This window comes from Balaenoptera musculus, chromosome 7, assembly GCF_009873245.2.
Source record: "Balaenoptera musculus isolate JJ_BM4_2016_0621 chromosome 7, mBalMus1.pri.v3, whole genome shotgun sequence".
Classification (NCBI taxonomy): domain Eukaryota; kingdom Metazoa; phylum Chordata; class Mammalia; order Artiodactyla; family Balaenopteridae; genus Balaenoptera; species Balaenoptera musculus.
In genome coordinates, this window is record NC_045791.1 from 60,133,769 (window position 1) to 60,159,318 (window position 25,550).

The 25,550-nt window shown below is 37.5% G+C and overlaps 1 protein-coding gene across 6 annotated transcripts in view; it reads right to left on the reverse strand.

The window, feature by feature from the left end:
* The window catches only part of ZNF385B (zinc finger protein 385B), a 146,058-nt gene that overhangs the window by 91,116 nt on the left and 29,392 nt on the right, over positions 1 to 25,550 (reverse strand). For 2 of the 6 annotated variants that reach the window (XR_005020692.1, XM_036858810.1), the window contains exon 1: positions 13,022 to 13,167. The exons of 2 other annotated variants lie outside the window; for them this stretch is intronic. Coding sequence is in view for 2 of the 4 variants with exons in the window: in XM_036858810.1 (XP_036714705.1) it covers positions 13,022 to 13,085 (64 nt within the window). In the remaining 2 variants the exon portion in view is untranslated. Of the gene's footprint in view, positions 1 to 9,306; positions 9,370 to 13,021; positions 13,169 to 25,550 lie in introns of those variants that run through there. 2 more of the 6 variants (XM_036858816.1, XM_036858814.1) reach the window with 2 other exon arrangements.

Sequence of the window (25,550 nt, forward strand, 5' to 3'; positions counted from 1 at the left end):
CATATTAACAAATTGAAGGAGAAACACCATACGATCATCTCAATAGATGCAGAAAAAGCTTTTGACAAAATTCAACACCCATTTATGATAAAAACCCTTCAGAAAGTAGGCATAGAGGGAACTTACCTCAACATAATAAAGGCCATATATGACAAACCCACAGCCAACACCGTTCTCAATGGTGAAAAACTGAAACCATTTCCAATAAGATCAGGAACAAGACAAGGTTGCCCACTCTCCCCACTATTATTCAACATAGTTTTTGAAGTTTTAGCCACAGCAATCAGTGAAGAAAAAGAAATAAAAGGAATGTAAATCAGAAAAGAAGAAGTAATGCTGTCACTGTTTGCAGATGACATGATACTATACATAGAGAATCCTAACGACTCTACAAGAAAACTACTAGAGCTAATCAATGAATTTGGTAAAGTTGCAGGATACAAAATTAATGCACAGAAATCTCTTGCATTCCTATACACTAATGATGAAAAATCTGAAAGAGAAATTAAGGAAACACTCCCATTTACCACTGCAACAAAAAGAATAAAACACCTAGGAATAACCCTACCTAAAGAGACAAAAGACCTGTATGCAGAAAACTATAAGACACTGATGAAAGAAATTAAAGATGATACAAACAGATGGAGAGATATACCATGTTCTTGGATTGGAAGAATCAACATTGCGTAAAGGACTATACTACCCAAAGCAATCTACAGATTCAATGCAATCCCTATCAAACTACCAATGGCATTTTTCACAGAACTAGGACAAAAAATTGCACAGTTTGTATGGAAACACAAAAGACCCCGAATAGCCAAAGCAATCTTGAGAAAGAAAAATGGAGCTGGAGGAATCAGGCTTCCTGACTTCAGACTATAGTACAAAGCTACAGTAATCAAGACAGTTTGGTACTGGCAGAAAAACAGAAATATAGATCAATGGAACAGGATAGAAAGCCCAGAGATAAACCCACACACACATGGTCACCTTATTTTTGATAAAGGAGGCAAGAATCTACAGTGGAGAAAAGATCGCCTCTTCAATAAGTGGTGCTGGGAAAGCTGGACAGCTATATGTAAAAGAATGAAATTAGAACACTCTCTAACACCATACACAAAAATAAACTCAAAATGGATTAAAGACCTAAATGTAAGACCAGACAGTATCAAACTCTTAGAGGAAAACATAGGCAGAACACTCTATGACATAAATCACAGCACGATCCTTTTTGACCCAGCTCCTAGAGAAATGGAAATAAAAACAAATATAAACAAATGGGACCTAATGAAACTTAAAAGCTTTTGCACAGCAAAGGAAACCATAAACAAGATGAAAAGACAACCCTCAGAATGGGAGAAAATATTTGCAAATGAAGCAACTGATAAAGGATTAATCTCCAAAATTTACAAGCAGCCCATGCAGCTCAATATCAAAAAAACAAACAACCCAATACAAAAATGGGCAGAAGACCTAAATAGACATTTCTCCTAAGAAGATATACAGATTGCCAACAAACACATGAAAGGATGCTCAACATCACTAATCATTAGAGAAATGCAAATCAAAACTACAATGAGGTATCACCTCACACCAGTCAGAATGGCCATCATCAAAAAATCTAGCAACAATAAATGCTGGAGAGGGTGTGGATAAAAGGGAACCCTCTTGCACTGTTGGTGGGAATGTAAATTGACACAGCCACTATGGAAACAGTATGGAGGTTCCCTAAAAAACTAAAAATAGAACTACCATACGACCCAGCAATCCCACTACTGGGCATATACCCTGAGAAAACCATAATTCAAAAAGAGTCATGTACCACAATGTTCATTGCAGCTCTATTTACAATAGGCAGGACATGGGAACAACCTAAGTGTCCATCGACAGATGCATGGGTAAAGAAGATGTGGCACATATATACAATGGAATATTACTCAGCCATAAAAAGAAACGAAATTGAGTTATTTGTAGTGAGGTGGATGGACCTAGAGTCTGTCATACAGAGTGAAGTAAGTCAGAAAGAGAAAAACAAATATCGTATGCTAACACATATATATGGAATCTAAAAAAAAAAAAAAGGTTATGAATTACCTAAGAGCAGGACAGGAATAAAGATGCAGATGTAGAGAATGGACTTGAGGACATGGGGAGCAGGAATGGTGAGCTGGGACGAAGTAAGAGAGTGGCAGGGACTTATATACACTACGAAATGTAAAACAGACAGGTAGTGGGAAGGAGCTGCATAGCACAGGGAGATCAGCTTGGTGCTTTGTGACCACCTAGAGGGGTGGGATAGGAAGGGTGGGAGGGAGACGCAAGAGGGAGGGGTATGGTGATATATGTATATGTATAGCTGATTCACTTTGTTATACAGCAGAAACTAACACACCATTGTAAAGCAAGTATACTCCAGTAAAGATGTTAATATATATATATATATATATAAAGTATGCTTTCATCAATTCCCTCACCTCAACCTTGCTGTTTTCACTTTTAAAACCTGCTTTTTAATATCACTTCACCAAAACTGCTTGCTTCAAAGGACGTTTTTGCAAGTGGAAAATGAGTGGGAATAAACTGCACTTTTTGCACAGGTTAGTTTGGGCTTTGATCCCTCTGTCACATTTTCCCAGATTTTGCTGCTGCTGTTGCTGCTGGGGAACATTTCTCCTCACCTCGGGATGCCCAAAAGTCAGGGGGAGATACAAGCAGAAATTGGGCCAAAATGCATTGCACCCTGAAAGAAAATGCTTAATTTCTCTAAAACTCAAGGACTCACTGAGGAAAAAAAAGATTGAAAATATAATGAGTAGGTATTTCAACACAAAGGGTGGTATAATGTTCCCATTACATTGCTGTTCTCGTGGAACAGAGCCAACCCTCTGTCGTTTGTACCAAGGATTTGGCAATATTACGTAAAATACTTCCTATATGTATTTCTGTTTCAAAGCATAGGATATAACCTTGTATATGTCATAATAAATTGAGTCATAATAGGTCTCCACCTTATCTGAAAATAAGGCTTTTTATATCAGTTAATGTATATATATTTATCAAACTCCCTGTACTAAAATTAAACACACATGTACAAACATGCATACCCCAAAGATCTAACAGTCACGACTCTCATTATGGAAATTCCACACATCCATATATTCTCCCATAAGCATGCAATTAACCTTCTTCCATAAATTTCATTTTGATGGTAAAATCCAAGTTGTATTCATCTACAGCTATGAAACCAACAATATGTGAAGGGCAACTCACCCCTATGGTCATAAAGAAAACTATTATTTCAGCCAACTGCCTCTGTAACATAATAGGTGCCTTACTATGTCAGTGGATTATGTCATAATCCAGCACAATAAAACCTCAATTGAGGACCAGGTGACAGTTGAAATGATTGCCGTAGTCTTGACCCTAAGAAATAGACCTTTGAAGGTCTACTTAGGTTATAACTTTGAGGCTTTCTTTATGTACCAAAACACAAACAAACAAAACATCTCATTCTTAGAAAGGAGAGTACGCCAAAGTCACAGAAAATCTGCATGGAGAAGCATTTACAGAATGAGATCAAATGTGCATACAGTCTACAATATATCCTGCAGCAGGAGTTTCTTCCAATGCCGTTATTATGTATGTTTGCTTTAGTGAGTACTGAAATAAAAAACTTCACATACTATAAAAATCTATTAGGCAGAGACAATGTCGATTGTAGAACTCCCAAAGATTTCTTTAAAGAAATTAAAATGAGTGGCATTTCAGATTTTCCACTAAACTCAGATTTCTCTTTTTATTGCTTTTCCAGGTTTGTTGCGCCTTATACGGAGTAACTTTCCCTCTTACCAGTCACCAACCAGCAGCTCCTCCACCCCTTCCCTCACTATTTCCATTTTTATCAGTCTGCCATGTGAGAAAAACAAGAAGTGAAGTGCGGGAGAAAGGTGAATAGTTTATGTGACTGATAAAGGGTTGTGCTTCTGAAAAGGCCACACAACATAATAATAGAGATAACATTTTTATAGTGCATATACCAGGCACTACCCTAAGCACATTACATATGCATACACACATATAAGTATATAACATATCCATACATACTCATTTATATATATAAATTATATATTTATATCATTTTTATCATATATCATTTATATGTTAATATTATATATTAAGTATATACTCATTTCTGTATATTAAATGAGTATATGTACAAGTACCAATGAACAAGGTACTATTACTAGCCCCATTTTATAGATGACAAACTGAGGCACCAAGAGGTTAAGCCCAATTTCATACAGTTTGTACGAGGAGGAGTCAGGATTCAAACACAGGCAATCTGACTACTTAATTCTGCTTTTTACTACTATGCCATGGTAACCAAACTGAATATCTGAAAATACCTCAGTTACATACACACATTCTCTAGCTGTAGATAGAAACATTTTACCATCAACCTAAGAGATTTAAAATGTTGGATCTCCTTTGCATCTGGGAATTCGTTAAAACTTTCATTTGAGCTTAATGTAGTATTGATGCTGAGATAACTAAAATATATAAGATTTTTTTAATGTTCTATAAGACTATATTTATCTAAAAATAACCTTCCCCAAATAATAGTATTATCTAATTCAGTAAACACTTATGGGGGACCAACTGTACAAGGCACAGTGCTGACAGTTACAGGGAGTATAAACTGAGTCAGACAGAATTTATTTTACTTACTAAGAGAAGATAAGAAAATAAAAAGTACCATTTAGTGAGATTCTACTCTATGCCAGGTACTGTGCTAAGTGATTTGTGTCCCTTATTTTATTAAATTATAACACAATTCTATGAGGTTTGTATTATTATTCCCATTTTACAGTTGAGAAAGGTAAGGCTTGCAGAGATTAAGATCACAATATATGGTAGGGTCTTGGTCCAAACTCCTGTTTGTTTGACTCTAAAGCCCATGTAATCATTCCAAAAAGTAGGCTATTTATAAAGTTGTTACGTGAAAAAGATTCTATCATCAAATACATATAGAAAATGTTGGTTTCATGGAAGTTTGAAATGGTTTTTTTTCTGCAAAACCTCTTGGAGCTTTTAATTTAGTAATGGGTACTGTGAATGTCTAAGCAGATATAATTTCTACCCTCAATTTGAGAATGAATCAATCCTTTTTGTTTTCATAGAGGTCTGGGATAACCATGAAACTATGGCATGTCCTTCAGGCTGGTGTCTTATACACATTAACAGCACCAATTCAGGAGAAAGCAGATGACTTTCAGGTCCACCACTTTCTTGTTGTATGACCTTAGACAAGTGATTTTACTTCTATATACCTCTATTTTCTTTTCTATAAATTGGGGAAAATACGAGGACCTGCATTATAGGACTGGTAGGAGAAATAACTGAGATTTTTCTATACAAAGTACTTAACCCTGTGCCTGACACCTAGCAAGTGTTCATTAAGTTTCTGTTACTGTAGTTATGAACTATTCCTACCCCTGTGACACTATGCCATATCCCTGGAGAGCATAAATAGTTAAATCCATTAATACTTATAAAAGGCAGGATATGTCAGTGGTCATATATTATCAACAAAATTTTAAGGAAGTTCAAGAGAGAAAGAAATTAGAACTGACTAGGAGCTGGGTTCATAAATATTTCCATAGGTGAACTATCTCTTAAGACAAGACTGAGGAATGGTTAGTATTTTGAGAGGTGGGTATGGGAGAATGGTGAAGGGAACTGCATAAGCAAAAAGCATAGAAATATGGAATGTCTTAAAATTTAAAACTTGTTCAGGCACTCAGGAGTTCTTAGTGTTTCTGGATCAGAAGGTAAACAATAAAGAGAAAAGCAGAACATCTTTGTGACCTTGGAGTAAGCAAAGGTTTCTTAAATGGGAAACAAAAAGTGCTAATCATAAAAGAAAAAAATGACAAATATACTCTATTAAGAATACGAATGTAAGGATAAGACATGATCAAGGGAATGAAAAGGCCATCCAGAGAGTATGAATGATATTCACAATATATGTGTTTTGACAAAGGACATGAATCTAGGATAAAGAACTCCTACAGATCAGTAAGACAAAGACAGCACAGTAGGAAAATTGGGCAAAAGACTTGAATGGACACTTCACAAAAGTAGATACTAAAATGGCCTGTAAACATATGAAAAAGCACCTGACTTCATTTGTCATTAGGGATATGCATTAAACTAAGAGATATTGCTACATACCCACAAGAATGGTTACAATGAAGAAAGACAGAGATTACCAAGTGCTGACAAGGATATGGAGCAACCAGAGCTCTTATCTGAAGTGTAAATTGTTATAACTACATTGAAAAATGATTTAGCAATGTCTACTAAAACTGAATATACACTTACTCTATGACTCAGCAATTCTACTTCCAAGTATATAGCTAACAGAAATGATCTGTATGAGAAAGTTCATAGCAATACTATACATAATAGCCCCAAATTGAAAATTGGCCAATTAACTAATCAACAATAGAAAGAATAATTCTGGTATCTTCACACAACTTGACATTCACATAATGGAATATAGCAATAAGAAAAAATGGTATATGGTGACGTGAAACAACGAATAAACCTTGTAATGTTGAGAAAAATAACTAAAATAAAGGAACATACATCAACATGCTGTATGATACCATTTATTTCAAGTACACAATCAGGCAAAACTAATCTATGCTGTTAAGATTATGGCGGTTTCTGTAGGAAGGGTAGGATGAGGTTAGGGTGCAGTGACTGGAAGGGAGCATGAAAGGGACTTCTAGGATATTGGAAATGTTCTTTTATTAGATCTTAGTGCTAGTTTCACAGGTGTGTATGTTTGTATACATTCATTCAACTGTACATTTATGTGCACTTTTCTGTATGCTACATTTCAATAGAAATTTTTTAAAAGTGATATATTTAATGTTATTAACTTTAGTAAACTACTTTGACACATAGAGGCAAAATTCCTCAACAAGAAGAACATCTTGAAATACTCTCAAGTTTGCGTAATTTTAAGATAAATATGTTTTCTTAAGTTCTTTTTTCTACTGCCAGCTTGATTTTGCTCAAAATGATTTGTGAGAAAATAAAAGTTCCCTTTAATGCTGATATTTCCTTGCTGCATTTCATAAGTGACTAGAGGAGACTGACATAGAATCCAGGGATGCCAAAGAGAAAAAAGTATATCTAGAACTCTGAGTCTGTAAAATCTTAACAATTGGCAGTTTTGTGCCTGAATCTCCCTTGGGGCAGTTCAGGGTTCCCTCCAAAGTGCTCCAACAGCAGCAGCATTCTGGCAGAATGTTGACTTTAAAAATAAATTCTTCTGAGTACCACCCTGAAGTTTATAAGCAATAATGAAGTGCTACATCAAAAACAGCAGTGAAGCCACATCATGATTTAAGCCGCAATGTCCTTTGGGTTAGTGGTAATATGCCAGCTTTTACACAAGTTGATGAATCTTTCACTAAGATGCAATGAATGACTTTTTGGATGTGTAGCAATAGAATACATATAGCCCAGTGGTGGTTCATTTACCTCTGAATATTTTGTCCATGCACTGTTTCTTATATTTCAATGTTGAAAAAATGGGTAAGATTTATTTACTATAGAGTACAAAATACAGTTTGATTAAACATGTGACATACTTCATTAGCTGCAATCCTTTTTTAAAGCAGCATTGAAAAATCTGAGAATTTCAGAATTTAAGTAAAGAAGATAATTGGTTCACAAAAAAGTCTTAAGAACCAATTGTCTTCTTTAAGCTGAATTTAAATAATTTTTTCTCTGTTAACCGTTTTCTTCACTTGTAACCCAGTATTATTAAGCATGACCGTGAAAAGAAGGAAACTCAAAGAAGAGAAAACAGAGTTCTGACAAATGCTTTGTCAAGTTTTTTGAAATAGTTTTTAATACACCTAACTTATCAAAAGGGAATGTCATATGCTTAGTTCCTAAATTACTAAGTCTTTAGAGAAGCCAAAATTATCTCCAGACAGGGCTTTACTAAAATTGTCTGAGGTCGAGACTGGATTGGGAGGTCAGGAGCCTGATGAAATTTTCTGGCAAAAAGACGTAGGGAGATGGTCCTGAGCTACATTTGCCCAGTGACTCCTGTCTATGGCATCAAGATGCTTTCTTGAAATCTGACGCCTCTTTTGGTTTCAGAGGAACTCTTTGCTCTCCCTTTACAGCATGCTAGGGACATAATGGCAGTATGACTTATTTTAGAAACCTTCCTAAAACTACAGACTTTCCTAGGAAAGACAACTATGTTTCTCAAACTGCTGAATATTTCTAGAGGAACTATAGTTCATAAAATTTTAGCAGTAAACATAATTTAGGAATTCACCTTTCATCTTATATGAGAAAAAATGGGGTTAGGAGAACTTAATCCAGCATGATACCTGACTGATGGTAGGAATCAAATTTAAAGCTCATTGCCCAGAGACACTATTTCAAATACTTGTCTGTACAATCAAAGATGTACAAGAATCATATATTGACGTCTTTATCTTCTTTGAAAATTTAAGTAGATTAGTATTTAGTCTGTTTCCCTTTTGTATATAGACTGAAATTTAGAAGTACTCATTTTTAAATGAGATTTTAATTTTAATGGTTTTATTAATATGAATACTGGAAGAAATTAAATGAAAGAGAAAATCTCATGTGGCCAAGAGCCAACATTCTTTCCCTTTTTTTTTTTTTTTTAAGAGCACGTTTTTTTGTTAATTAATTTATTTATTTTTATTTATGGCTGTGTTGGGTCTTCGTTTCTGTGCGAGGGCTTTCTCTAGTTGTGGCAAGCGGGGGCCACTCTTCATCGCGGTGCGCGGGCCTCTCACTATTGCAGCCTCTTGTTGCGCAGCACAGGCTCCAGGCGCGCAGGCTCAGTAATTGTGGTTCACGGGCCCAGTTGCTCCGCGGCATGTGGGATCTTCCCAGACCAGGGCTTGAACCCGTGTCCCCTGCTTTGGCAGGGAGGTTCTCAACCACTGCGCCACCAGGGAAGCCCTCTTTCCCTTTTAAAGAGCAGCAGCTGATTGATTACAACACCTAATTTTAAATAATTATTTTAGTATTCCCAATGGGGAGAAAAAGAGAGAACCAAAATTCATTCAAACTCTGCTTTTAACCATACTGTTTGGATCAATATAACTAATTCAAATAGCTTCACAGGAGGAGGTACACACATTTCTGTTGGTGGCTTTCATACCAAAGTTCTATCAGAAGTGCAACAAAAATGCTATCTGAAAAGACACATTTTTCCAAGCGATGGCAACTGACCTTCTACTGGAACAGATCGCAGAAGCAGGGCCTTACGGGGACAGCTCACAGGAAGGGCCAGACTGCAGGGGTTGCATACAACTCAGGAGGTCAGCACACCCAGCTGCTGCTATAAATTCTAGCTCCGGGACACCAAATGTTTTGCCCCCTAGTTTCAGAGAATTTCAGTTTTGCATTCAGTGTCTAGGCTGTTTACATTTAAGAACCAAAGATGGGGAAAGAAAAGAAGAATACTGGTTTACTTAACGGTCCTTTTAAAAAGATATTTTTCTCCCAGAAACTCCCCCAATTTAAAGAAACAAAGTTAATATTTGCTCTGCCAGTGTTCTCTACTCCCACCTTGGTAGAGAAAAGAGGTTTCCTTAGCTTAAATATTAACCAGACATTTCAAAGCTATTCAGAAGCTGTTGCCCATGTTAAAAAATTTTTTTAAAAAAAGTAATAGGCTCCTAGAAAACACAAAATGGGAATAAAGAGAAGAGTAAAAACTGTGTTAAAATCCTTTTCCCTTTTTGCATGCCTATCTCATGACCACCATAATTATAACGCACCATAGAGAATTCAGAAAAAGTCCTAGTGGAGTATTATAATGATTACATAGTGACTGTCATAGACGAGGCCACTCTTGGTCCTCTATCAGCCAAGAAGCCATTTTTATCCAGGAGCAGTAGAGATGGCTCCCACCTGGCAGCCAGGGCTGCTGTGTAAGCAGCATGAAAGCCACCATTCCATCCCTGTGGAAACCTGGTATGGGGTGACGAATCTGGCCATGCGAGGGATAGGGTGAGCTGAAATTGTGGGTAATGGGGAGACAGTGGGGTTAGAATGGGGAAAAGGATGAGGCGGATTTGGAGAGGAAAGGAAGAGTGGTGTAAGTTTGGCTGAATTTTGCCAAGTGGACTAGAATTGGCACCAATGCCTTATTTGGAATTTCCTACCGCCTCACTCCTAAAATGATTTTCTTCTTTTTCATCTTCAGTTGTTTGGCAGAAATCTGTATAGAATGAAGTAGACCAGAGCAAAAACTGTATCAGTAGGAACAACCTAATTAAGCAGGGCATCTAAGTCCTTCAAACAAAGGAGCTGGGCAACTGGGAGACACCCTTATCCTGAGAAACACGGAGAGTCTTGTGACCCGGGGATGCTTGCACTCCAAAGGGTCTTTAGTGGGTATTAAACAGAATGGCCAATCCCTGGCCTGGTTTCTTGGAACTCTGCCACTGTCCTGACATCCTAGAAATGGATGCTACTTGCTTCAGTCATGCAGGCAGCTTCTGGGGTGCTAGTGATACGCAAAACAGCCTCAGATAAGGCCCTCTGGTCAATGCCCAAGGATCTTCTGCATTGGAAGTGATTCATCATAAATGATTGTGCCTGTCCCTGTGTATCATGCTTATTCTTGTACCTTTATAATGTTTTTATTCTTTGGAATTTCTTTTTGGCTTCCCAAATGACTCCTTCTCACTCCCCCTGTGAACACCAAAAGTCAAAGACATAATGATTTTTTAATCAGGAGCCGCATGGAAAGTAGAGAATTTAATCACAGCACTCATCATTTTCCTTTTCAATGACTTGTTTTCTAAGGCAACAAAGGAATGGAAATATTTTCTTTTAGAAGAACATTTGTTTTCACTCTTGGTCTCTTCTGAACTTCAAACAGCCTTTTAAGCTCCCTTTGCTTTAAAGGACACAAATGGAAAGCAAACATTCATAAAAGTGGACCTGGTACTCAACGCATTTAATATGACAAAGTGTGTTGAAATTTCAGTTAAAGAAAATGCAAAAAGAATCCAAAGTTCTCAAATTGCACAATCTCTATTTTCAAACTCTGATTGACTTGCATCTCTTTTTTTCTCTAACACCCACTTCCTCTCTCTCTCTCTTATCCCGCTCTGTGTCCCTAGTCTCCCGCATCCCACCTGTTTCTCTTTTCTGCCTCTCTCATCTCTCTTAGCTCTCTGATGTCTCTGGCATTTTCTGTCACAGTCTCTGTAAGCGTATGTGCCTGTCTGTCTCGCTCATCTCTTCGTCTCTGTCTCTTACCACAATACTGCTGGGGAACTAGAAAGCACTCTTAAAATTTGTCATTTGCCTTGTTTTGCAGCTATATTGTATTAATTTCATTTTCAATATTTGCTTCTATAAATCAGAAGATTAATAGCAAGATTTTGCTAATATCAGGATGAGTTTGTCCCCATAACAAGAAAATACAATTAAATTAAGGCCATATCTCCAGTTATGTCTCAAGCCGTCAGGTCAGTTGCAACAACTGAGGATTGTTTCACATGTGCTTACATGATAGTGCCTGCCACCCACATGACAGAATGGGGCAAGTTAAGAACTTAAATCCACCATAGAATTTCATGGTATATTTTTATAGAAATTCATCATCAGTGCCCTGGATTATACAAATACTATAACTTTTCATTGAGGAGCACAAGGTGATTTTACGTATATTAAGTAGACTTCCAAACTGTTACATGGCTTACGATCATCCCATGTTTTGCTGATGAAAAAACGATGCTCAGGGATAAATAATTCCATGACAAAGCAAATATACAAAATGAAGCCAATTATGGACCCAGGGCTAGAAAAAAATTTCTTCCAGAATCAGGTACTATAGCCTAATAGGGGTAACGACGCTGAGCAACAGTGTCTGCTAAGAGGTCCCACAGTACAGGGTCTCTAGGACCTTGGAAACATTAATGCACACTGGCCTTAATGTACTCATTTTTTGCAAGAGTCTACTGAACCCTGAGTGTTTACACCCCTAATCCACACAGGAGATAGAATGAAAGAAGCTGATGCTTTTTCAGTATTTCCCAAACCACCTGAAATCTCACTAGGGACAATGAGATAAAAACATCTTCCTACTGCCAAGAGTTTCTAAGTTTCTAACAGTAATATTTATTCACGTTTAAAAATGGCAAAATTGAAAGAAAAAGGATTTTTTCGGTGGGGAGAACTGAAGTGATAATATTAAAATAAAAATAATCTCACAAATATCTATTGTATACATACAAAATACATCTATCCTCATGACAGACAATACTCCCTCTCGAGGAGCTAAACTTACCTGGTTTCCAGAGAGATTTCTATGCCCAAAGATCTAAATAAACATGAAGCCATTGAGTTTTTTTTCTTTTTTTAGCCATTGAGTTTTGATTTGAACTAGATGGAACATTAAAAGCTTGAAATGTGCCTATCATAAAAATCATGTGACAAGAGTATAAATCACCCATGTCACTCAATTTTATTACAGGCTACCGGCCACTGTTCTGTCAGTCTGAATGTGAATTCTTGAGCATGTACAATCATCCGCTTAAATATACTTCCTGAAGAGAATAGAAAAGAGAGAGAGGGTTCTAACATACTTGGATTAAACATAAATCTTATTTTTACCTAGTAAAAATGTGAGACAAACATCAAAAGAAAAAGGAACTATACTTCATAAAGACAAAGGAAATGTGGGAAATCTGTCACATCTTTATTATACTTAGCAAAGTGACCCAGTACTACAATTTAAATAAAAACAAGTTAGAAAAACCAAGATGATCTTGGGCAGGGGAGTCACGAAATTAGCAAAATTCTATTTGCTCTAACTCAGATACTTTTTCCCTTTTCTAAAATTGATTTTAACTGTTTTACATTTTTGTCATATACTTCATGAAAGAGTTCCCTGAGGTGTAAAAGCTGATCGGCCGGCAATGCTTACCTTGGTTTTTAAGATTACAATCCACGTTCACTTCTGCATTTGAACACTGTACGAGGCAGTACATTGAGAGATAAATAATTCCATCATTTCAACCTGGTGCTCCTGTGAAATGTGGTGCTAGGAAACAGCCGACAGGCAGTGCGTCTGAACAAATCATACGTTCTGTAATTGCCGCTTAGCTCTAATTACTACTGAGGATAGCGTTTGCAACTTGATTCCAGGGAGAGGGCAGACTACCTTCTGACGACACTGCACCAAATATATCCTAAAAGACTGACAAGTTACTTTCTTTCATGTAATTTTTCTGAGTATTTCCCAGCTACTCAGTAACTACCACTTTGCCATGGTAAAAATGAAATCAAATAATCTGACACCCACCTCTACTTTCCAACAAAGCAATTTAATTCTCTCAGAATATGCACTTATTATAACAGTTTGGAATTTTTAGTAACACTCAGACTTAAGGGGATTGTTTTTTTCTCTTCTAGGTGGGCCACGAAATCTTTATTTTGAAATTGGTTTTTATTTAAAAAAGGAATATGTTCTCAAAATATGAACTTTATTTATATTCTGCTAGTCCCAAGTAATTTATTTGCATACCATTAGACCTAGAGAATTTGTTTTCTTTTCTGTGGAGTTTTAGGTTTTAAATAAAGATTCACAACATGTAATTCAAAAAGACTGAAGCAGATAATTTGATGTTGGTAACATTAATAGGGATGTTTATGCATTTCAACTCAAAAATCTAATTTCAGTTATATGGGAGAATTACCATGGTGAAATTAGCAGTTATGTAGGCTTGGAACTAAAATGATACACTTATTCCTATGCCTAACTAATTTCACTCTCCATCTAGTGGCCTCTGACCATATGATCAGAATAAGGTTTCTGATATATCCAGGTTACACAGTGTGGCTATGACCAAATGGTTGTTTTGCTTCTTCTAAGCTGATTGTCACTGATACTGTTGCATTAGCTTAGTGGGCATTTGACTGAATGAAACTTAAAATGACTGATGTTTGCAAATGTCAGGAAGGATTTTGCACTTTGGTTGTGCAACTTTTAGCATATTTGTCAACCATGGCCAACACCTTAGTGATGATGTACAGAACAAATTACACCCACTCATATTCAGAGATTTGGTATATCTACTTAAGTCAGATTTGCACGGTAACTATCAGGGGCAGGTAAACCTAAGGGAATAATTAGATGTGGCAATCAAAATAGTAATTATAAAACCTGCTCTTAGAAATGGCACATATCTCTAGGCCTCAGTTGTTATGAATAATAACAACATAGGACTCTAAATGGAACACAGTATGGGAGCTCTATACTTATTTTCCCCCAAATAATAATTGTGCACTTCTTGCTCATGTAATACTTAGTTCTTCATGATTAAAATGAAATTATAGTCACTGCCGTGGTTTTCACTTTATTTTTTATTTTATTTTTAAAAATCTATACCTACGATAGACCTCTCCAAAGAAAACTCTTTGCTCAGTAGGGATTATGTTAATGCTTCCTTTGAAGTATTTTTCTTTCACAGAGCTAGGCAAAATATTCCATTCTTTTTTGCTTGCACTTAAATCATGCCTGATTCCTGGAGTATCTTTCTGGAACATTTCCAGGTCTGGCACACTAGTTCATCATAAAACTCCCAAATCCTTGACTTGTGCCTCTCATAGGTCCTTAGTTTAGTTCAGTAGTATACAAAGGGTGGTCCCCAGACCAGCAGCACCTGCATCACCCAAGAACTTGTTAGCAAAGCAAATTCCCAGACTCCATCCCAGACCTACAGAATCACAAGCTCTGGGGGTGGGACCCAGCAATCTATGTTTTAACCAGCCCTCCAGGTGATCTGAAGCACTCTGATGTTTGAGAACCACTGGTCCATGTATGTATGTACTAAGAGCAATAAGAGAAAGGGATAAGGAACATTTAAGCCTCTATGGGAAAAACTATGGGAGAGACAAAGGTTTATTAGCAGAGGGGTGGCATTTGAGTGGTGATCTAAAGGATTGGAAGAGTCTGGATGAATCTGAAGGAGGCACCAGGCATCCCTCACCTGGCTAACCTATCACATGTGCCCTTGAGTTAATGCAGCCCCACCAATTCCAAGATCTTAGTCCATCAGTCACCATCTTTAGTCATTCCATTCTTAAGGAAAACAAAGAAGAGTTTCCTCATTCCTATTAGCCTCTTAGTCTGCCAACTACTCTCTTTTCCCTTAACTTTTAATTCCTTTTAGAGCAGCCTACACTTCCTTTTTCAATTTTTTTTTTTTTTTTTACTATCCCTTCACTTCACAAATCCTATGATTTGGCTTCTGATTTCTCCAGCCTAATAAAATTATGACTTTGAAGCCCTTTATCAGTCTTCCTTGACCTCTGTACCATTGGTAAAATATGATCCCATATCTGAAACACCTCTTTTCTAAGCTCAACTTTTGTTATTTCCAATCACCTGCTGGACCCTTCACACCTGTATCCCATTGGCACCTCAACTTCAACTTGTACAAAATTACACTAGTCATTCCAGCCCCCTGCTACCTCCCCAAGAGATGTTCCTCCTTTGGTGGTCTTTATTTCACTGCCTGGCACCATGTGTCTTCCAGGCACCACAGACTCTAAAACTTGAAGCTGTATTTGACTTTTCCCTCTTCCCTGATCCTGAATCAAGTTAGTTATCTTTATGACCTCTCTCACCTCCTTCCCCTTTTTATACCCATTACCCATTACCTCCATTTAGGTTCTCATTAGCTGTTCACTAGCATAATCCTTCAACCATTGTATTCCCACTGTAGTCAACTGAATTCTTAAGAAGGATAGCTCAAGTCAATCATTTTTCTATTCAAATGTCTTCCATGGCTCCCCTTAGTGAGTTATGGGCTCTGAAATCCAATACACCTGTTCAAATCCCTACTCTGCTACTTACCAGCTGGGCAACATTAAAGGAATTAATTGACTTGCTAAGCCCCAGTTTTCTCAGCTGACAAGTAGGAACAAAACAGTACTCATATCTCATGAGGAGACCAGAAGGAACTAATCCACGTAAATTTTCAAAGTGCAAAGAACATAGAAGGACTTAGTGAATAATAAGCATTATTATTATCATCACCAAAGCCTTTCACGGAATACAATTCCAACACCTCAGTTCAGCATGCCTCACCATCCTCAAACGTAACTGAAAACCATTTCCTTACTCACACTTTCTAAGATATGTTAAACTGAATTATTCTTCAAGGGCAAAAACCAAGTCTTAGTTTTTTTTCTGTCCCTGGCTCCTTAGGCAGTACCTTACACCTAGCAATTGCTCTAGAAATGTTCACTGCATGAAGCACTGACCTGTTCTTGTACATACACACTTTCTTAGTTCTATCACTTTGTTTACGCTTTCATGTTTCCCAGGATGCCCTTCTTTGACTGTCCCCTTTCAAATTCTCTCCATTTTCAAGTGGCATTTTAAATGCTATCTGTTCCAGGGAGTCTTCCCACTTCCATCAGAAGAAAGCATCTTTCTCTCCTCTGAATCTGCAATACCTTTCATTTATACCTCCCTAATGGTACTTAAGACATTCTATTGTATATGTGTCTTCTTCCCCAAGGAGCTGTAAGCTCTTCTGGGTTACAGACCAGAATTGATTTATTGCTGTTTGCCTAGTTCCTTGCCCAGAGAAGCACTCAATAAATGTGTTGAATGAATGAATGAGGTAGAGGGAACATCTATCAATGCATTCTCATTATAAGAACTGTGCTGCTGTATACCACCTGATTAAAGGTTTTCTTTCCCATTGATAATTATGATGGTCTTCAAAGAGTAAATGGATTATGAGAATTACAGAAACAAGCTTAAGAGGATCCCTAATAATTGGGGTGTGTTCCTAACCTTGGGTTTAAAGTTAGTATTCTAGAATTCAGAAGCATTTTGCCTAGAAACAAAGTTATAAATGGTCACTGGATTCCTGGGATAGTCCTCAAAAGCTTAATTAACCCACAGATGTGTTAGACAGAACATTACACTAGCAATAGCACTTCAATGCCAACATTATTATAAGGAGTCTTGAAAAGGAGTCAATATCCTGTGAGTGTTTATGAAGATGCTCAGTCTTCCTTGCAAAACAGAAAACCATGAATTTTGTTTTCTTCTTTATATTTTAAGACACACTTAGAAAGCTATAACCAAAAGCCAATTTTCTTGTGTATTCAAATGATTACCTTTCATTGCCAGCATGAACGTGATCTGGTTAAAGAAACAATTTATAATTGTCAATTATGAACTCTAAATTTAGAAAATGGAAGTTCTCTGTAAAGCTGTCTATATGTTTGAATTTTTAGATATCAGAACTTATTTTCTTTTTTACTTAGAACTCTAAATTTCAGCTTCTTTGTCTTCATTTTGCATAATTTAAAATTGACTGTGGCCCCTGATACTCTAGCTTCAGTTCCTTTACTGTATCCCTGACAAATACATAATGACCTGTTAACAAACTTTTAATTACATTCATTAGGGGAATCTGTTATTTTAAATTAACTCTTGAGTGAGTAAATATCCCTTTCTAATGGAAAAATGATTGGCTTTCCAATTATCTGAATTGCAATTTTAGATTTTCACAAATTTACTTATTTAAAGTAGGCAACCCTATATACAAGAAGTTATCTATGAAAAAGACACATTTTCACTATTCCTTTTTGCAACCGCCAGCATTAAGCTAGACATTACTGGGGTCCCTGGTCCTTAAGAAGCTGACCGTCTATTTGGAGAACAAAAATAATGTATCTGAAATAATTAGAGACTAATGCAAAGACACATAAAATTTAGTGTGAATTACAGGCACTGATGGAGAAGTAGTACAGAAGAGAATACAACTTCCACAAGGGCAGGGATCTTTGTTTTGTTCACTAATGTGTCCTAAGCACCTGGAGCTGATTGGCTGGAGACAGTTTCATTGTGAAGACAGGACATTAGTAAGACCTGAAAATAGCGTTGTCCCTTGATACCTGTCAGGGATTGGTTCCAGAACCCCTGCGTTGATACCAAAACCCATGGGTGCCCAAACCCCCTTTAAAAAATGGTGTAGTACTCTCGTATAACCTATGCACACCCTCCCGTAAACTTCGAATCAACTCTAGATTACCTATAATACCTAATACAATGTAAATGCTATGTAAATAGTTGCCAGCTCACCACAAATTCAAGTTTTGCTTTTGGGAACTTTCAGGAATTTTGTTTTTAGAATATTTTTGAGCAGTGGTTGGTTGAGTCCGCAGATGGGGAACCCGGGGATATGGAGAGCTGACTGCATGCGATTCCATGGTTCCTCCTTTAACTCACCATCTACATCCAATTAACAAGTCCTGTTGTTTCTACCTCCAGCATATATTGCAAATCTTTCTGCTTCTCTGTATGTCACTGCCCCACTCTAGTCCAGGCCATCAATATCTATCTAGACTACAGCAAATGGCTCTTAACAGATCTTTCTGAGACAACTTAGGCACCCCATACTTCGTTCTCCACACGACAGCAAAGCAAAATATTTAAAAATACAAATCTTATCATGTTATTCTAGCACATAATCGTTTCCCGCTGCACTCTGAATAAAATCAAACACCTTACCACGGCCTACAGTTACTACACGATTAAGCCCTTGCTTACTTCCAAAACCTCAACTTATATCACCTCTCCTTACCTCCCCCCCAAGATCTAAGCTTCTGTTCCCTTTCCCAAACATGTCAAATTCATACTTATCTCAAGGCTTTTGCCTTTGCTGTTCTCTGAGTGTGGAACTCTCTTCCCCCAATTCAGTTGTGTCTCAGCGCAGTAGACACACCATTGAGGACTTCAGCAAGGCCTTCTTTCTATTACATTGTTCTGTTTTATTCACTCCATCCACTTATGTCTCTAAAATTATCTCATCTTATTTGTGTACTGGTTCATTGTCTCTCACTAGAATATAATCTCCATGAGAACAACAACTATATTCTAGGTATTCAAAATGAAGACACTTTTTAAGCACCAAATGGTTTGAAGGACCCCTCACATACTATTACCACACTTTTTCCTTAGTATTCATTGAGTGTATATGCATAGTATTATATGTAATACTATTATGAAGTCAGTAACATTTAAAATAAAGGTACAGGCATACATCAGAGATATTGCAGGTTCAGTTCCAGACTACCACAGTAAAGCAAATATCTCAATAAAGCGAATTTTTTGGTTTCCCAACGCATATAAAAGTTATGTTTATACTATACTGTAGTCTATTAAGTGTGCAATAGAGTTATGTCTAAAAAAAAATGTATATACCTTAATTAAAAATACTTTATTCCAAAACAATGCTAACCATCACCTGGGCCTTTCAATGAGTCACAGTGGTAACATCAAAGATCACTGATCACAGATCATCATAACAAATATAATAATAGTGAAAAAGTTTGAAATACTGTGAGAAGTACCAAAATGCGACACAGAGACACGAAGTAAGCAAATGCTGTTGGAAAAATGGCATCGACACAAACCTTCAATTTGTGAAAAACGCAGTATCTGTGAAGCACAATAAAGCCAAGTGTAATAAAACGAGGTCTGCCTGTATTTCATTATACAGTAGGGCTGACATGCATTTGGCAAGAATACATTGGGTATGTGTATCTACCAAATATTTGGTGCATGTTTCCATTTATTGGTACACAAGGATCCTCAGTCCACAGATACTAGGGGACCCACTGATTGCTATGCGCACTTGCTATAAGAGAGAAGAATAGTAGCCGTCCTAGTTAGAGCTTTCTCAAGACAGAGATAAGAATAAACTTGGCGTAAAGCCTTATCCTAAACTAAGGATAAGCTAACTTATTTTTTGACCCCTTTAACACTTAAAGTACAATTTATTGGTCATATTTACACATTTGTATAACAATGGCTAACACAGATAACACATTATATGCAACACTGTTTTAAGCACATTATACATATATTAATTCACCCGATCTTCAAATTAACTCAGTAAGGGAGGAACTTGCTATTATCTATATTTTCTAGATGAGAAAACAAGACATACAAAGTTTAAGTGTGTTGCTCAAGGTCACAAAGCAGATAAGCAGTACAGCTGGGACTCAAACCCACATAGTCTGGCTCTAGAGTTGACACTTAAACCACTACATTATGCTGCCTCGCTGATATAAGAAGAAGGTACCTCCTTTACACTACAGGAAAATCTCTTGCACCATACATAGCATATAAGAAAAATTACATATCAGATGTCAGCTACTTGTAAATATGCATGCTTCACTCCTGAACATTTTCAAGTGTAGTTGTTTTTTCTCATTACTGCCACATAAAGGTCTGAAATGCTTAGCAGCAAGTGATTTCATGAAGCAGTTCTATATCACGTGGGAAATTATAAGGAAAATCTAAATCAAATACCACATCTCACTGTGCCTCTAATATCACTGCGAAAACAGCATGATTTTCTAGGACACATTGTGAAGTCTGAGGTGATAAGATAGCATATCTTAAAATGACTTGAAACCAAAAATGGATTTGTGAGTGTTATTTCCAATCCACCAAGAATGTTCTAATTTGACAGGTTAGAACATGAGGATACAGACCTCACCTTGATATATAAAGTCTGTAAGTGTGCAAACCTCAGTGATTTCTGCATAGTACTGGATCAGGCTCTTTATGAAGAAAGTTCAATATTAGCTTATAGGACCAAGACAGGATTCCAATAAGACTCAGATTGTTTTGTCCTTCATATAAGGCCTTTCATTTATTCTGCCACCCATTCCCTCTGTTTTAAAGAGATTAATTAGCTATCTTGTGAAATATGAATGAATCAAGGAGGAGTTGAGTCTACTGAGCACAGCATATGTTTTGCAACATGACCCTTATGTAATAAATCTCTTGCAGAGCACCTCTTCTTTTCCAAATGGGGCCTGTCTTCACTTTTCTCATGTGAGACTTGGCAAGTGGGACATTCTGAGTCTGACAGGCCGCTTCTCTGCTCCTCAGCTGACAACTCTTTTACACAGATGTCAGCTGAAACCTTTACTGGGGCACGTAGGGGATCAGAACTTTTGAGTCAGGGCCAGCCAAGAGAATGCCACATCCCTCAGCTCTCCGCGGACCCTACCCCTTCTCAACAGCACTCCTGCAAGTCAGCCCAGCTCCAATGAGCCAGCACAGAACACAGGAGAGGGAAGAATTGGCTTTCAACATGAAGCTGGCTTAGGGAGTTCCCTTGTAAGAAGTTCACTAAGGAAGAGAAATCTGCATTTTTGTGATCTTTTCTTTCACAAGATTTGGGAGCTTGGAAAGAGATGTGAAGGAATTTGGGGCTTTTTATCATGGCGTAGTAGCTTTAGAGTCAGACCCCAGTTCAAATTTTGTTTCTGCTATTTACTAGCGATGTGACTTTGGAGAATTGCTTATTATCTGAACCTCAGTTTTCCCATCAGAAATAATACCTGTCTTGTTTAGATTTGGAAAGGGAAGAAAAACATAACACATATAAAATGCTTAGCACAGTGTCTGCCATGGAGGATGCCTTCAATAAATGTTAGTTCTCTGTTTTTCTCATCCTGGAAAGGGCCAGGTGTTTCGAGGTCCAATTTCAAAAATGTCTCCAATGTCCTTGGCATATTCCATTTTCACTGGCTTTGTTCTTGTTTTGGCTTTATGCGAGGTATTCTTAACTTAGGATCCATGGACCCCCCCCCCCTCCAAAAATTATATGCAAATATTTGCAACCATGCTCCTTTTTGGGAGAATGGAATCAGATTTAATCAATTCTCAAAGGATTCTGTGATTCAAAGAGATTTAAAATCTCTGCATATGTCCCTGAAAAGTTGCAGGCAAACTGAATGTCTTTTGTAAATCAAATTTAATTTTTAATGTACTAGAAGAGCCAGTGAATAAAGGAACTCTACAATGAATCACAAGTACTTGCTTCATAAACTGTACATTTAATCCAGAGTTTTTCAGTTTTTACAAAAGATTCACATTTTCAATATCAGGTTTGCTTGAAATAGAATATATAGTGATATTATATGCATAGTAGATAACTTCTGTTAACAATTTACAATGTAGCCTGGGGGTCAACTTCCGGTTTAATGTAAATTGAAAAACAAGGCACTCCAAAAAGTCCCTGATCTTAACTGGACAGAAATTTAGTTATCCTCTGCTCCAAAGACCTCATTTTATGGATGAAGAAATTGAGGTTCTGAGAGGTTACATGACTTGCCCAAGGTCATCTCAATAGTTACAGACAGGAAGGAATAACAGCTGTAAAAATGACAGTGATTATGATGATGATGACAGCACTGTGATCTATTGAGCATTTACTTGATCTAAGCCTTTAAAGACTTTAACCTCATGTACTTTCACTACAATCCTAGGGGAAGATTTTATTACCTCTACTCAGCAGATGAAGCATTCTGTCCAGGGCTCCACAGCCAGTAAATGGACAACTCAGGATTCAAACCAACTCACAACTCAGAACCCTGTTTCAGCTTGAAAGACTGCTCTTAGGCACTAAATTGCTTCCCAGAACACAACAGAACAGAGAGTCACATGGTCTTGTATAAACAGAACAGAGAGTCACATGGTCTTGTATCTACAACCTTTAAGGTATGTTTATATATTTGAATGGGGCTTTAAAAATACAATATTAGACAGTCCTTGACAATGCTACACCCTCACAGATAGACACTAGGAGTATGTGTACTAGAATAAATCCAGGTCATCTCCTGCTTGCAATGTCAGCCTCAGACACAACCCTCTCTGGCCATGCTTCTCCCTAGTCTGCAGGGCAAGGAGATCAGCCCACATGGAGTCTATGCTCTTCCACTGCCCCTTCTAGGCCACATTCTGGGCACCTGGGATTCCATATGTCCACACTCTAATGGTCCTGGAGCCACTTCCTGATGTAGACAACACCTGTGTGGGCCCCAGGAGTGGCCTCTGGATGGCTGTTTTCAGGAAACGTAGATGGAGCTTGGCTGTGGGGACTGTGGTGTCAACACTCCAGAGCCACTTCGTGCATCCTTCTTCTGGCACAGAACTCTGACATGTCTGGGAATTCTAAAATAATACCTGGTCTTCTCAGGTTTTCATGAATATATACTTGTAAAGGTAGGAGGATAAAATATACTTCATTTAGCAGTTTAGTGGCTTGATTTTTAACTTTATAACAGTTAGATATATGTGGGCCTCAATTTGTATTATTGTCTGAGGCCTCACAAATGGTAGGACAGGGCAAGCTTGCCTGCTTTTCTCCTCTTCAGTGCTGCTCTCTCTCAGCTTTCCTGGTTCTTCTATCCCCTTGGTATGACTCCATATCTGCTTTCCTTCCTATTTTCCCTGATCTATCTTTACTGGTGATCTGGGATGAAATCCACCTATCTGAACATCATCTGGTATTTAATAACGGCTGACTATAAGCCACACACTGTGCTAGGTGCTATGGATATATCCGTAAACAAGAAACCCTCAGCCCCTGCCCCCAGGAAGCTAACTGTCGTGTGAAGGGTCCACTTGAATACACAGGCATTTAAAACACAGTGATAAGTGTGACCATAGGAGTAATACTGAGAACGCTGAGGGAACATAAGTTGTTCATAGGTGTCCAGTAAGGCTTCCTGAAAACAGGAAGGTCTAAACTGAAAACCTGAAGAATAAGATTTACCTAGGCAAAAGGGAATGAGGAAGGAGAAGAGGAAGAGCTGGTTCCACATTTGTTTTAAGTAAAGAGAACTGCACATAAGACCAGGCCTGGAGCCAGGGCAAGCATGGTACCTTGAACTGAAAGTATTTCAGTATTGACTAAAATAAGTCTCCGGGGTGAGAAATGTTTCTGGAAAGGTAAACTGAGACCAGACCGATGCAGGTCTCATGGATCATGTTAATGCGTTCAGACCTGACCTAAAGGTGCTGGAGAGTCAAAGGCAGATTCTAAAAAGGGCATGGCATGATGAGACTCACGTGTAAGGAACATCAGTGGCTGGAGAATGGATTATGTGTATGTTCAAGAGATGCCGCTGGGGAAGGGGAGGAGGGGTAGAGGCGGATGGAGCTAAGACGTCCAAGTAGGTGGCTTTATAGTAATCCAGGGTAGAGACAATTCTGGCATGAATTGAGGGTTAGGCTGTAGTGAGAAAAGACAGATGAAAGAGGTAGAATCAATAGGACATGGTAACTGATTTGATATGGGGCTGACACCCAATGGACTAAAGCAATGGGTAGATGGAGGGATCAATCACAGGGAAGGAACACAGAGGGATGGGTGAACCCAAAGGGAAATTTGCTTTCTGAGCTTTGACCTCAGCACCCCTCAGAGTCAGGGCTCTTGTTTTTTATCTTTCAATACCACACACTGAGACTGTGTGCCCAGGGTCTAAGTGCTAGGCTGTGGTGGTCTCCGCCTCCCACTCTGCCCCGCTTCTTCTCCACCACTAGGAGGAAGGGTGGACAAACGACAGCCATGAAAAAGGGAATTCTTGAATGAGGCTCTCATTTATAATTCATCTAAGATAATCATTTGTTTAAAGTACACGGCCATCATAAAAGTAACCAGGACAATTCAGTAAATGACAATGTGTCTGAATTTCCAGAATTATATTTGATTTGGGGTTGTCTTAAATATTACAGCAACGATTTAGATTTAGTCAATATTTCAACGTTTTGCTCTCAAGCAGTGATGTTAACTTAGTAAGTGTTTATCCTTCAAAGACAAATAAAGTTAGAGAATGGCTAATTCATATACTTCCCTAATATATCTTCTCAGACTTTACACATGCAATTTATAGCATATCTATATCAGAAATTAATCCTTATCAATATATCTAAGTTATAGTCTTTTCTCAATCTCCAAGAATTTTACATGTGCTATCAATACGAAAAGGACAATTTTAAGTAATAGCACTCAGTTTCAGAAAAAAAAATACAATTTTTATTTTTTATTTTGTAAGGCTAAACATCAACTGATATGCCAACAATCCTTTGTGAAGGTAGTGGCTACCAGGAAAAAATAAGAACAAAAACAAACAAACAAAAGCCCCTAATGGATGGGTTCAGTTCCTGAAAACAAACTTTCTAAAAGTAAATTATATCAGTTTGCTCAATATTGATGAATATTAGTCTTCATTATTCATTAGCCATATCATATGCAGTATAGTTAGGTCTTTTTTAAAAATCTAAAATTTAGGTTAAAAGCCAAATTTAAGAAAGTTAGTTTTGAACTTTTTAACAATTGTGTTATGTGAATTTTTGAAGTTAAAAAAATAGAAATCAATACTATGTAAGGAAAAAAAGAAAAACAAATGAGGAAGCTTTCAAGGGCTCCATCAATATTTTAAACAAGCTTGGAGGAAAATCTCAAGTTGTTTTGTCAGCAATGCCAAGGTTACTCAGATCTATGTGGCTTTGGATTAAAATTTTAATTTATGTTTCGGTTTCTTCGAACATAAAAGAAATAGAAACAGAACAAATGCCAAATGCCATAGAAATGCCAAATCGCCAAATCGCATTTGGCGAA